Source organism: Chiloscyllium punctatum, chromosome 15 (assembly GCF_047496795.1).
Source record: "Chiloscyllium punctatum isolate Juve2018m chromosome 15, sChiPun1.3, whole genome shotgun sequence".
In the NCBI taxonomy this organism is placed as follows: domain Eukaryota; kingdom Metazoa; phylum Chordata; class Chondrichthyes; order Orectolobiformes; family Hemiscylliidae; genus Chiloscyllium; species Chiloscyllium punctatum.
Genome location: NC_092753.1, coordinates 61,813,972 through 61,827,781, shown reverse-complemented (window position 1 = coordinate 61,827,781; position 13,810 = coordinate 61,813,972). Strand labels below are relative to the sequence as shown.

The 13,810-nt window shown below is 39.1% G+C and overlaps 1 protein-coding gene across 1 annotated transcript; it reads left to right on the top strand.

The window, feature by feature from the left end:
- The first annotated feature begins 247 nt into the window (after positions 1-247).
- Positions 248-12,379, top strand: LOC140486309 (protein FAM162B-like). The gene is made up of 4 exons (XM_072585278.1): positions 248-473; positions 2,932-3,040; positions 7,160-7,268; positions 10,928-12,379. Exons 1-4 carry the CDS (start codon positions 248-250, stop codon positions 11,027-11,029), a joined length of 546 nt encoding a protein of 181 aa, XP_072441379.1. The 3' UTR covers positions 11,030-12,379.
- The last annotated feature ends 1,431 nt before the right edge of the window (positions 12,380-13,810 follow it).

Sequence of the window (13,810 nt, the reverse complement as noted above, 5' to 3'; positions counted from 1 at the left end):
ACGGCGGCGGAGCGGGTAGAGGGCAACTACTTGTCAACCGACTGAGAATTTAAAAAAAATATGATAGAAGAACATATTGTACCGCCGAGGAAGTTGCTTGCCAGTAACCAGTCACGGGTTTAAATCTGATCTATTTCCCTCTCGATTAAAAAAAACTCGATTCTATTCGTCTCCTTCCTTCAAAAATCCGCCCCTTTCTCACATGGATAGGCGGGCCCACCCCGGCTCCTTCTAAACACCGGTTTAGATGGCAGGCTGGGCTCCGGTCACCTCTGGAGTCGGGGGGTTAGAGTCCGCCGTGGGCAGGCGGTGCGGCCTCGGGATGTGGAGTTACGTGGGCTCGGTGGCCGGAGGCCTGAGCCTGGCGTTCAGAACCAACCGCGAGCGGCTGCAGGGGTTTTGCAGCAAACCCGGGGACGGCAAATCCCCGCAGGGGGGAGGCCCGGCGACGCCGGCCAGAGTCCAGCCTGAAGGTGAGCTGCGGGCTCGGGGTCAGGAACACCAGGGGGGGTGGATGAGGGTGGACACGGCGTGGCATCAGAGGGCCCGAGTTAAGGAATAACGGGGATGGGGGGTAGTGGGGCTGGAGGTTAGTCTTCTCCGCTCTGCAGGACATCTTTACAGGTGTACCTACAGGTTAATGTTTTAGGCCCAGCCGAACTCAGCTGCTTGATTTTTCTCCCTCATAGGACCAGAAGCAAGTGTGATTCCGGAGTCACAGAGAATGTTAGAGCAACTCAGCTGGTCCAGTAGGTAGTTGCGGAGAGGGAGAAAAACAGTTAACGCTTTGAGGCTGTTACGACTTCGCCATCTGAGGAGTCATTCGTACAGAAGAGTCATACAAACTTGAAGAGTTAACTATTTTTTTTCTCTCCATAAATGCTGCCAGACTGTGTTTCAGATGGCCAGTAGCTGCAGCATTTTATGCAATGCTTAGTGCCATTTCGGACTTCTCAGGTACTGAAACAAATAGCATTTTTTGATGCACAAGTACCAGGTCTGCTGCAGCGAGAGAACCTAATCACTAAATCCAAATCCTGAAGGTGAGTACTGACCAGAAACTGATGTGGATCAGTTATAGAAATTACAGGGCTATAGTACCAAGACAGAGGCTGGAAGTTCTGCAGCAAATAATTCAACAGCTGATTCTCTAGATCTTGATGTTTTATTTCTTTTTTCTACCTCTATAGTCTGTGTTTTGATTTACTTATGTTTTAAGATGGGGCTGGAAAGTGGTGACACTGGACAATACTTCTTACTACTTTGGAACAAAATATGACAATAAATAAATCAAAACTACAATACTCTAGAAGAAACCCTCCTTTATTCTTCACGCCTTCAACCCCTTCTCTCAATCTCTCCTTTACAACTCCTCACTCTTCTTACAGGGTCATCATACCCTCCAAGTAATATTCATTTAAAAAGTGCTTAGATACAATAGAGGGAAACATGTTCAAGGTCAATTGATAAAGTTTGCTAAGGGAAGTGGAATAGAATATAAGAGGCCCAGATTGAGCACTTCTGATAAGGATAACAAACAAAATTTTAAATTCTGTTCAAAGTTCTTATGCCCAGTCAACATGGCACACCTTTATTGTATTACTGAAAATTCTAAGATAAAATGCAATGACGTTGAATGAAGGTTTGTTTCATGGTCCATAGTTGTATAAAATGGAAGTTTAAAAATATACCAGACCTCATCTGGTAAAATCATGGAGTCTGAATATTGCTTATTGTAGGTCCAACTTCCCCAGAGGAAGTTCATGTGGTGGAGGTGTGCACAAAGTGTAAATGGGGAGTAGTTCCAGGATTGACTTAGCAATTTTTGACTCAGACCTTTTTAGATCAACAAGTGCTGCTACATGTAAGAACTGTAGTGTCCACCCTGTAATAAAGGTTTGATCTTCACCCCCCCCCAGATAACACTTAAATAGTTTACTTTCATAGCACATCATGAGTGACATGGGTGAGCTATTGGGAAAGAACAGAAACCAAAAAGTTATCTGTATCAGGCTTGAAATTGTAACATCTATACTGAAGGAGAGGATTCACATTTACATGGTGATATCCTAAGGATAAGAAATACAAATTGCTTTACAACCAATGAGGTATTTTTGATGTGGTGTTAGTGTTATTAGAAACACTGCAATCATAGTCAGACAGCACAGAAACAGACCCTTTGGTCCATGCTGACCATAATCCCAAACTAAGCTAGTCCCACCTGCCTGCACTTGGTGCATGTTCCTCCAAACATTTTTATCTGCTCACTGAAATGTTTTTTGAACACTAACTGTACCTGCATCCACCACTTTATCTGAAAGTTCATTCCACACAATTTTAATAAAAATTTGCTCAGGTCATATTTAATCTCTTCTCACCTTAAAAATATGCCCCCTAGTCTCGAAAGACCCCACCCTACAGAAAATAATTTTTAATTTGAAGGTTCACCCTCCTGACCTCCTACACTCCAGTGAAAAAAGTCCTAGCCTATCTACATAACTCAAACCTTCCATTCCTGGCAACATCCTGGTAAATCTCCTCGTTGCACTTAGTAAGGTCCCACAAATAGCATTGAAATAACCAGAAAATAACAGTACTCTGACAATGGTTGAGAAATAACTGCTGACCAGGACACTGCTACTCTTTGAATAGAAGTATTTGCATTCATTTGAAAAGACATTAGATAAAATACTAAATGAGACCTAAACATGTTTCTTCTGACAGCACTCCCTCAGTATTGAAGTGTTAGTCTAGATATTATATGCTTATCAGGACTTGACCCACAACCTTCTGATTCCAAGTTGAGAATATAGTCACTGAGCTGAAGTTAGCATGTATTTTGACATTTTAAATATTCTACAAGTTTTGTATAATGCAAGAGAGAGTTTACAAGGAAATTGTGACCCACGAAAATATTGTTTTTTTTTCCAGGACGTCCAGCTTTCAAATTGCCAGGATACAAACCCTCAAGTTTTGATAAAAAGATGTTGGTGTGGAGTGGTCGATTCAAGCGAGAAGCAGATATACCAGCTGCGGTTTCGTAAGTGGTGAAACGGGTATGGGATCCTATTGGTTGGTGACTTTTTAAATTGGGACGTTGATACTACTTTCCTTGGTAATCAATTTTTTAAAATCATCCTCTGTGCAAACAACAGCTGAAAACAAATGGTAAGATTCTTTCTACTGTCACTTCTATACTGAACTTCTCCCTTGGCTCTGCTGCAGTAATGCAGATTAAAAGGCCATTCCTTATATATGACCACTGCCACTGCATACTCACTTCCTTAGAAATCACAAGTATTTCAGCAGTCCTTCAAGTTTCACAAACTGCATTCTCCCTAAGTAATAAATACTAACTGTAGTGCAGAGGCCAAATGTACTGGAAGAGTTGAGTTTTTTTTGCTTTACACAATCAAATACTTAGTGCCTTTGTGGGGGCAAGTGCTGAAGGGAGTCTCTTCTAGTGTTTTTTTTTGTTAGGTATGAGATTGTGTGTGTATTGGTGCTGTCATCTCAGACCTATTCCTAACCTTTCAATAGAATAGCTTTTCAACTTGGTGCAAGCATTTTTTTCCTATTTGTTCATGGAACGTTAAGAACTGGTAGCAAAGCCAGCATTTATTACAATTTCTCTTACCTTGAAAAGGGGGTGGTGAGTCACGCTTTTCTATCACAGTAGCCTACGTGGCATAGGAACACCCAAGGTGCAGTTAGAGTGCCAGGATTTTGTCCCAATGACCAGTGTAAAAACTGTCTTTTTATTGTGGACTGAAATAGGAAAAGAATTGTTTAAGACCAAAGATTGTACAGGGATTTTTTTAAAAAAGTACTTACGGACTAGTTAGTCTAACATCTTATAGAGAAAATGCTGGAATCTATTACAAAAGATATGATACCTTAGAATACCAACAGCAATGTCAACATTGACTTATGAAAGATAAATACTGTTGACAAACCTACTGGAGTTTTGAGGCTGTAACAACATAAAGGGAGAGCCAGCATGTGATATGTCAGAAAACTTTGGATAAAGTCTCTCATTAAGTTACTGTATCCCCATGGGAGACGGATTAGCAAGCTTAGATCTCATGGAATACAGGGAGAACTAGCCATTTGGATACAGAACCAGCTGAAAAGGTAGAAGACAGAGGGTGGTGGTGGTGGAGGGTTGTTTTTCAGACTGGAGGCCTGTGACCAGTGGAGTGCCACAAAGATAGGTGCTGGGCCCTCTACTTTTTGTCATTTACATAAGTGATTTGGATGCGAGCACAAGAGGTACAGTTAGTAAGTTTGCAGATGACACCAAAATTGGAGGTGTAGTGGACAGCGAAGAGGGTTACCTCCGATTACAAGAGATCTGGACCAGATGGGCCAATGGGCTGAGAAGTGGTAGATGGAGTTTAATTCAGATAAATGCGAGGTGCTGCATTTTGGGAAAGCAAATCTTAGCAGGACTTCTACACTTAATGGTAAGGTCCTAGGGAGTGTTGCTGAACAAAGAGACCTTGGAGTGCAGGTTCATTGCTCCTTGAAAGTGGAGTTGCAGGTAGATAGGATAGTGAAGGCAGCGTTTGGTATGCTTTTCTTTATTGGTTAGAGTATTGAGTACAGGAGTTGGGAGGTCATGTTGCAGCTGTACAGGACATTAGTTAGGCCACTGTTGGAATATTGCGTGCAATTCTGGTCTCCTTCCTACCAGAAAGATGTTGTGAAACTTGAAAGGGTTCAGAAAAGATTTACAAGGATGTTGCCAGGGTTGGAGGATCTGAGCTACAGGGAGAGGCTGAACTGGCTGGGGCTGTTTTCCCTGGAGCAGAGGCCTTATAGAGGGGTGACCTTTTAGAGGTTTACAAAATTGAGGGGCATGGATAGGATAAATAGGCAAAGTCTTTTCCCTGGGGTTGGGGAATCCTGAACTAGAAGGCATAGGTTTAGGGTGAGAGGGGAAAGATAAGAGACCAAAGGGGGAACTTTTTCACAGAGGGTGGTAAGTGTATGGAATGAGCTGCCAGAGGATGTGGTGGAAGCTGGTACAATTGCAACATTTAAGGGGTATTTGGATGGGTATATGAATAGGAAGGGTTTGGATGGATATGGACTGGCTGCTGGCAGACGGAACTAGATTGGGTTGGGATATCTGGTCGGCATGGACAGGTTGGACCGAAGGGTCTGTTTCTCTACATCTCTATGACTATGGTGGTAAAATATTGGTAAGGATAGAATTGGTTAAACAGACAGGAAACATGAAGTCTTTTCTGGAGTGGAAGGTGGTGACAAACAATGCCACAGGTATCTGTACTTCGGGACCAATCTACACGTATTTATAATATGTATCAAAAGTAACGTATTTGAATGATGGAATGAAATGTAGAATTTCCAAAATTTCTGACAACACAACTTGGCAGTAAGCAGGATGTAAAAAGAGGCTTTGGTGCCATTTTAAACAAGTGAATACACAGCATGACATGAATAAACATGAATTTGACCACTTCATTGTGAATAACAATGTTAGCAGTATTATTTAAATTGGAATAGATTGGGAAATATTTACTTACTGTCCTTGCATACTGGTGAAAGCAAGCTTACAAATGGAGTAAGAAAAGGATTGTGTAGAGGAACAAGGAAGTCTTACTGCAATTGTACTGCACCTTGGTGAGACCACACCTGGAGTACGGAGTGTCGTTTTGTTTTTAGGAGAGCAGCAAAGGCTCACCTAGCTGATTTCGGAGGAAAGATTGGGTTGATTGGGCCTGGATTCTCTGGAGTTTCAAAGAATAAGTGGGGACATCTTTGGAATGTCACATTATGACCAGGCTGAATAGACTGGATGCAGAGGTATTACCCTACATTTCTCTGCATCGAATCTCAATTGCCACCTCTTGCCCACTCCACCAACTTGTCAATGTCCTTTTTGGAATTTCACACCATCCTCCTCAGTTTACAAATTCTTTCAACTTTAATGTCGTCTGCAAACTTAAATATATCCCCTGCACCCAAGATCCAAATCATTCATATATATCAGGATAACAAAGGGTCCCTGGGTAACTGAACTATATACTTTCTCCAGCCCAAAAAGTATCCATTGACCATTACACTGTTTTCTGTATCACTAATTTTGTATCCATCTTACCATTGCTTTTATAAGATGACCTACAAATTTCCTAAAAATCTGAATACTGTATCAAATGCCCCTAAAATTCAGTTTTACTACCTCATAAGCATTAGCATCATAAATGCTTTCCATTACATGTGGGATTAGATTGGGTTGGACCGAAGGGTCTGTTTCCATGCTGTACATCTCTGTGACTATTACTACTTCAGAAGAACTCTCAACTAGTTAAATGCAACTTCTCCTTAATAAACCTGGTAGCTTAGATGAGTTGACTGTGTTTTAAGCACACCCTGTACTGTTTTAAATTTGGTTTGACATAATTTTCTACCAGTGCCTAATAATTTAGTCCCAGATATCATTGTCAAAATGTAAAGTAATTTGCACTACCAAAACCTTTGCATATCATCCACAAAGCCTTTTTGTTTCATACTATTCAAAATTTTTTTTAAAAGCTGGACATGTTATTTGGGAGACCTAATTTAAAAACAGAAATAAAGCAACTTGTCAAGGTTACTCTGACCTTCCTCCTCTCCAGAAATAGTTGATATGTATTTTCTCAATTCCAAAAGTAAAATATCACAATCATTTTATCACAGATGAGGTCTACCTTTCAGAGTGTACTGAACTTTTTATAGGAAGGTTCTCTATGTGTTAATCTTTAATAGAAGGGATAATATATATTGGAGGTCCTAAGTGCAAGACTTCCATCACTATATCATTAGCATTTTGCAGCATAAAAAAATTCACTGCAGCTTTTAAGTTGGCAGTTCTTAAAATTTGACATGGAATTTCAATTTCTAGGGATCTAGTGAAATCTTCTAAGTTGAGAATGGAATAATATCATTTGCCTCAATTTGTGCAAACCTGCTGTCTGTATTTCCCACAGTCCTCTATTTGTGATTAAAATCTTCTTTTTCCTTTCTTACACGATGCATTATCTCTGCTTAAGCTACTCTGATAAAGCAGCCCTCTCTAAAGAAATGCTTCTCAATTTAAAGACATCATGATAGATAATGAGGTTTGTGGATAAATTGACATAATTTGTTTCAGATTTGAGATGATTGATGCTGCAAGGAACAAGATGAGAGTGAAAGCGAGTTATATAATGGTGGTCGTGACAATTGTGGCCTGTATTGGGACAATAATCTCTGGGAAGAAGGTAAGGGGAAATCTTATTAGCTTGTTCAGAATTGGCAGAGTTCAGTTTTCTTTATTATTTCAGTTTCCTTTACCTTATACCTAGCCTGTCAGTGACACAACCAATAATTGTACTTGTTTTGGCTCATGTGATTTGCTTTAGGCATAAGTTTTAAAACACCATATGATGTGAATAGTTGGTTGTGATTTATTCTCAATTGAATAAATTGAGTTTTTAAAAGTACTTGTACTAGTCCTAAGCCTCATGTAGCAGGACTCATTTTTTCCAATTGCTTATTTTGTTCAAAGAGGGTGGGTTTCACCTGTACTGGAAAGGAACAGGTATGTGGGAATATGGATTGAAATTAGAAATAAAAAAATCCCTTTGGGATTGTACTGTAGATCCCCAATAGTCAGGGAAATAGAGGAACAAATATAGAGAGATCATGTATATATGCAAGAATAAGAAAGTTCAGATTGTCTGTTTGCTCACTGAGCTGATGGGTTTGTTTTTGTCACCATGCTAGGTAATATCAGTGAGCTTTATAATAATAAGGTTGTAATAATCAGTGACTTTACGCAGTCCCAGTCAACATTTGGAAAAGTAAATTTCTCACTATCAAAACCTTTGTGTTCGTAAATATTCCTACTGCAGAAGGAACAAAACTTGACCGGCTCTTGGGTAATAGGGCAAGTGACTGAAGTGATTATAGGGAAACACTTTAGGCTGAGTGATCATAATTTGTTTTAAAAACAGCATTCCATAAAAATTAAAGTTTTTCATAAGACAAAAAAAACTTTCAAAGATTGATTAGAGAAGACTTTGGAGGTAAAGGGACATCTTTGGTTCAACCCATCCATGCCGACCAGATATCCCAACCCAATGTAGTACCACCTGCCAGCACCTGGCCCGTATCCCTCCAAATCCTTCCTATTCATATACCCATCCAGATGCCTTTTAAATATTGCATTTGTACTAGCCTCCACTTCCTCTGGCAGCTCATTCCATACATGTACCACCCTCTGCCTAAAAGTTACCCCTTAGGTCTTTTATATCTTTCCCCTCTCACCCCAAACCTATGCCCTCTAGTTCTGGACTCCCCCATCCCAGGGAAAAGACCTTGTCTATTTATCCTATCCATGGCCCATAATTTTATAAACCTCTATAGGGTCACCCCTTAGCCTCAGACGCTCCAGGGAAAACAGTCCTAGGCTATTCAAACTCTCCCGAGAGCTCAAATAATTTACTTGGACTAGAGTAAAGCCTTTGTCAAAGTTCTGCATGGTAAACTAGTTCAGATGAACTTACTAATTGGCTAAAACACTGGTTTAATGGCAGGAGTGATGATAGAAAATTGTTTTTCAGGCCAGAGGTCAGTTTCCAATGGTGTTCCACAGGGATCGCTTCTGGTTCCACTTTTGTCTGTCATTAATATAAAATTATTTGGATGAGAACATAGAAAGCATGGTTAGAGTTTGTGGATGATGCCAAGATTGGTAGTTTTAGTGGACAGTGAAGAAGGTTATCCAAGATTACAAAGAGATCTTAAACAATTGGGTCAATGGGTATATCCATTTTGGCACAACAAATGAAGGTGATACTTAAAAGTAGGGCCTTGGGTAGTATTGTAGGACAGACCTAAGAGTTTGGGTACATAACACTGAAATTTGCATCATATACATGGGTGGTTAAGGTATTTAGCATGCTTGCCTGCATTGCTCAGACCATTAAGTTAGGAATTGATGAGGCCTTTTCTGCAGTTCTACATTCAGTCTTGGTCTCTTATTAGAAGGATATTATTAAGCTGGAAAATATTCAAAATAGATTTAGGAAGTTGTTGGGAATGGAGGATTTGAGTTACAGGAGAGGCTTGATAGTCTGGGACTTTTTTCCACTGGAGTGTAAGAGCTTAAGGGCTTAAGGGGGGTGTGACCTTAAAGATTTAAAGTCATGACAAATATAGATAATGTGAATGGCAGGTCTTTTTGCTAGGGTGGGGAGATTAAGCCTATGGAACATATTTTTAAAATCTTTCTCCTCTAACCTTAAAGAGGTGAGGGGCAATTTTTTTTGAAATGGTGTTTAGCGTATGAAATGATCTTCCAAGGAAGTGGCATATATGGGTACAGTTAATGTTCAGAGGGATATAGACCAATTGCAGGCAGCTGGGATTAGTTTAGTTTTGGATTATTCAGCATGGACTGGTTGGAGTGAAGGGTCTGTTGTTATGCACTATGATTCTGGCTAATTTTTTTGTAAATTTAAAGAACACAATGGGATTTTAGGTGTTACCCCACACTACTCTGCTCCTCAGTTTGCAAGTATCTTGTGTATTCTTTAACCTTCATCACTTTTATAAGAATTTAATGTAGAAGTTATTGATTCAGAATCTTCTGTAGTTATTTAGCCATGTTGGTTAATTCAGACTTTGTGCCAATACCTTCACATGAAAATACTAATTTTCCCAACAGTGAGTGGCCTATATCCCAAAACTAAAATCTTTCAAGCTCCACTATCAATTGCTACAGATGAAATAGTAGCAGATGTTTTGGATGACTTAATACCAGAAATTAACTGATCTTTGGAAAACCTTTTCTTTAACCCTTAGGGTGTGTAGAAACTTTCTCATACTGGGCTGGCCTCCAGTGGCACCACTTCCCCACTCCATTGAAGTCCTGAAACACCAATCAAGTAGCATTACAACTTCAGGCCAATGCGGCAGTAACTGGAGCAAGCCCACTCCCTCACACCCCAAAGTCTGTTTTCAGGTTGTGGGACCAATCACTTAGTTTAAACCTGAGCATTTGAGGGGTGTTGTGGGCAATCCATAGCAGTTATCTACAATCTATATACTCATAGCTGAACGGTCAAGCAATGAAGCATGTGCTAGGCTAAGATAATCAAATGCAGTCAGGAATGCATAAGGAAGTGGGGGTGGTTTTGAAGTGTGCGGTTAAGGTAAACAATAAAGTTACCATAGCCTTATCAGACTATAGAGCTAATGTTCAGATGCCTGATGGTGCTTTAATCTGACCATCATCACACCTCAAGAGGAGAGGAATCCTTTGTGGTAATGGGAGTTGAACCCACACTGGTGTCACTCTGTATTGCAAACCAACCATGATAGAGCAAAAGTTATTAATCCTTGCTATTTTGCTAAAAACTTTGAGGAGGAAGGGTTGGGAGGATATGGGCTCTGTGCTGGCTGGTAGGGCTACATTGGGTTAGGATATCTGGTCGGCGTGGACTAGTTGGACCAAAAGGTCTGTTTTTGTGCTTTACATCTCGATGACTTTGTAAGACAGGCTAATCAGCATTTCTGTATACAGTGCTGAACTCTATTGTGGATCTTTTTCTAATATTGATCAGAATGAAAACTTAAAATCACTGAATTTGATATCTTGCCTCAATTGGATAATGTTTGTGGCTGAGTTTATTGTAAAAGATCATGTAAATGAGCAGGTTTTGATCAAAAATTTAAAAATTGTTTCCCTTTCAAAGTTCTTCACTGACACTAGTGCATATGCTTGAAGATTCAAATTAAGTTTTACGATGTGGCTCAATCACAGTAACACTAACACGGAGGTTTTTAAACTCAAACATTTTGAATATTTCAAAGGTTGAATTATTGATTAGTTAAAACAGAGTGCACCAACTTTATTTTCCATCTTTGGCTGCAGGCTGCAAATAGACATGAATCTTTGACAGCTATCAACATGGCAAAAAAAGCCAGGTGGAAAGAGGAGAATCGACAGGAAGCAGAAGATGCCAAAAGACAGTGATTCAATATGGAGGAGGTTATTCCAATATTAATGTGGTGATACATATTTTTGCTGTATTAACACTATAATTAAGATAACAAAATACTGTGCCTCTAAGTTCCAATGTAACTGGTTATTTCCCAAGTTACTTTTGATTTATGATTGGTCATGAAATATGACAACTGCAACTCCAAGTTTTATGGAATTACTATGCTATCTACTGGTCTTTGAATAATTAACATTGAAAAGTCAGTTGCAGTATAATTATCTCGAGCCCAGTTCTGCACATGATTACACGTCTGAAAAAAGTAATCTCAGTTAGGAAGTACTATGCCTTGCACTTGCTAGATCTTTTGCTTAGAGCTTTCTATTTCATTAAACTGGTTAACTTGCTTTGGGCCTTACAAATTAGCCAAATTTCATTGTATGATATCAGCCAATAATGATATCTGCTGTTTATCTTTATTTTTCCGGATCAGAAAATAAAATTGACATTGCACCTATTCACGTTTGTAATTTTAATCACTTATTTCCACAATATTAAACCATAATTATCTGTTCAAAATACTGAATTTTTACTTACACGACACACTGGACAAGGTGCAAGACACTTGTGTTATAGTTGCTGTGTTCTGTTGTGGAGTGATTAGCCCTTTGATTTCTTAGGATAGAGTCAAATGTACAGCACAGAAAGAGACCCTTTGGTCCAACTCGTCCATGTCGGCCAGATATCCCAACCCAATCTTGTCCCACCTGCCAGCACCTGGCCTATATCCCTCCATACCCTTCCAAGCATGATCGCATTTTTCATCCTACAGTTGCTAGGAATGCATATACTTAGATTATGAAATTTGAGATATTGGGTTGCAAATAACTTATGCATTGTTGGAACTGGAAAGTCAAAAGGAAATGGCTGGGGGGGGGGGGGGGGGGGAGGAAGAAAAAGAAAACACAGCAAGTAAACTAATGTTGAGGAAATAGGCCTAGACAACCCTAATGGATCTGCCTAACTGTTGCCATCACCTAGCAACAACCTTTGGGCTGAGACAATAGATGTTTTTTTTAAAAAAGGTTGACACCCAGAAGCTGTGGGCATTGGCCGGAGGGGTTTGCAAGGATGTAGTAGTGGCTGTTGCTTAGCACAAATCGCAGCTTGAAGCTAAAAGTAGTGGTTTAAAAGAAACCAGAGTTTCAAGTATCAGGACAATAGTTCTTAGATGAATCTACAACACATTTTTGCATTCAATTCTACAGTCTTGGATGTGCATGTTACAGATTAGAGGGATTATAATCTCATTTGCATGGTAGATTTGTTACTAAATTGTAATTTGTTTAAGTTTGCCTGTAATAAACATTTTAGATTTATGAAAAGTCCTGGTCAGTCTTGTGTTCTTGTTAATCATCAAAACAGTAATAAAGAAATATTGACATGTTAAGACATTTACACATATGGTACAGCTTATGGCGTGGAGTTTTCCAGTGCACTTTCTGCCAGTCATAACACTTAGTGAAAATTATGGAAGCATAATTCAATGGCTTTATCAATTTACACTAGCTCAGCTTTTGACAGGGGTTTTAGCTTGTTAAATAAAACATCTCAAAATAAATAGCTATCAAATTGTATGTGTGCTAGATTAGAACTACATAAATGTTTTGTATAACAGGCTCTACAGCCTTGCAAAGGAGCTTTAGCTTTGAGTTATTGTAAGTTACTTTAACACATTTTAAAATAATTCATTACAAATGGAAATAAGAATCTTAAAGAAAATAAATTTAATACCTTTGCTTGGATTCACCACAATTACTGTTTAGAGATTCTGCCCATTGCACTCAGATCTTCTGTCCTGGGGCATCTCAGATGTTTGAGCAACTTTTTCATCTTGCTACAACACATTTGCAGAATGATGTCATTAAGCTGTTGCACCAAGTCAAAAGCATGTTCTTCCGGTCATAAGATGCATAATGTAGAATGTGAATTTCAATACCATTGTGATGCTAGCTATGTAAGCTGTATATTCCAAAGAACAGTGGATTTTACCCCTTCAGCAGTTAACACATTGTGTGGACTAACTGGGTAACTTGCCAAACTCCAAACTGTTCACTATTTGAAGTGATTCTGCAATTGAATAATATTTATTAAAAATCCTGAGTGTGCTATTACATTAACAAAAATGTGCGCCTTTGGTCATATTCATAGTATTATATTGGCCTATACTGGAAGCTTTATATGTTAATACTGGACTCTGTTCGCTGCAGACAGAACATTTACATGCATTGCACCTGTTTCAACTCAACAAAATAGGTAACTACTTGGATGCATTTTTAGAGCAATGCCTTGATTAGTGTCAACTTGCCTGGTTTGGAATTTGAACAAAGCTTAGTAGTTAACTGCCACTCAGCTAACTTGTGGTTTTTCCATAGCAATCTCTGCCTGTGTCCACTTACTAACCAATCAATACTCTCCTCTCAACAATAAAATATTTTCCCTTTACATGGGCGTTTTTTATACACTATCCTGATAAGGCAAAAAGCTTTAACAAATTGTTGGTTTAGTAGAAAGTTTCATTATGCATTAGACATTTGAGAGAGGAGCCAAATCCAAATATTTCAACTCGAACTGAATGTCATTTCCAAAAAAAAAATGCTGCTAGATATGTTGGCTGACTTTTTAAATCTGAGACTTGATTGATCATATTTACAGTTAATCATTTGTAGAATCAGTAGACAAGTGAAATGTGAGTTGGATGAAGGGAACATTGGGGAAACTGACTAATCTATATTGTGTATATTGATATTCAGATT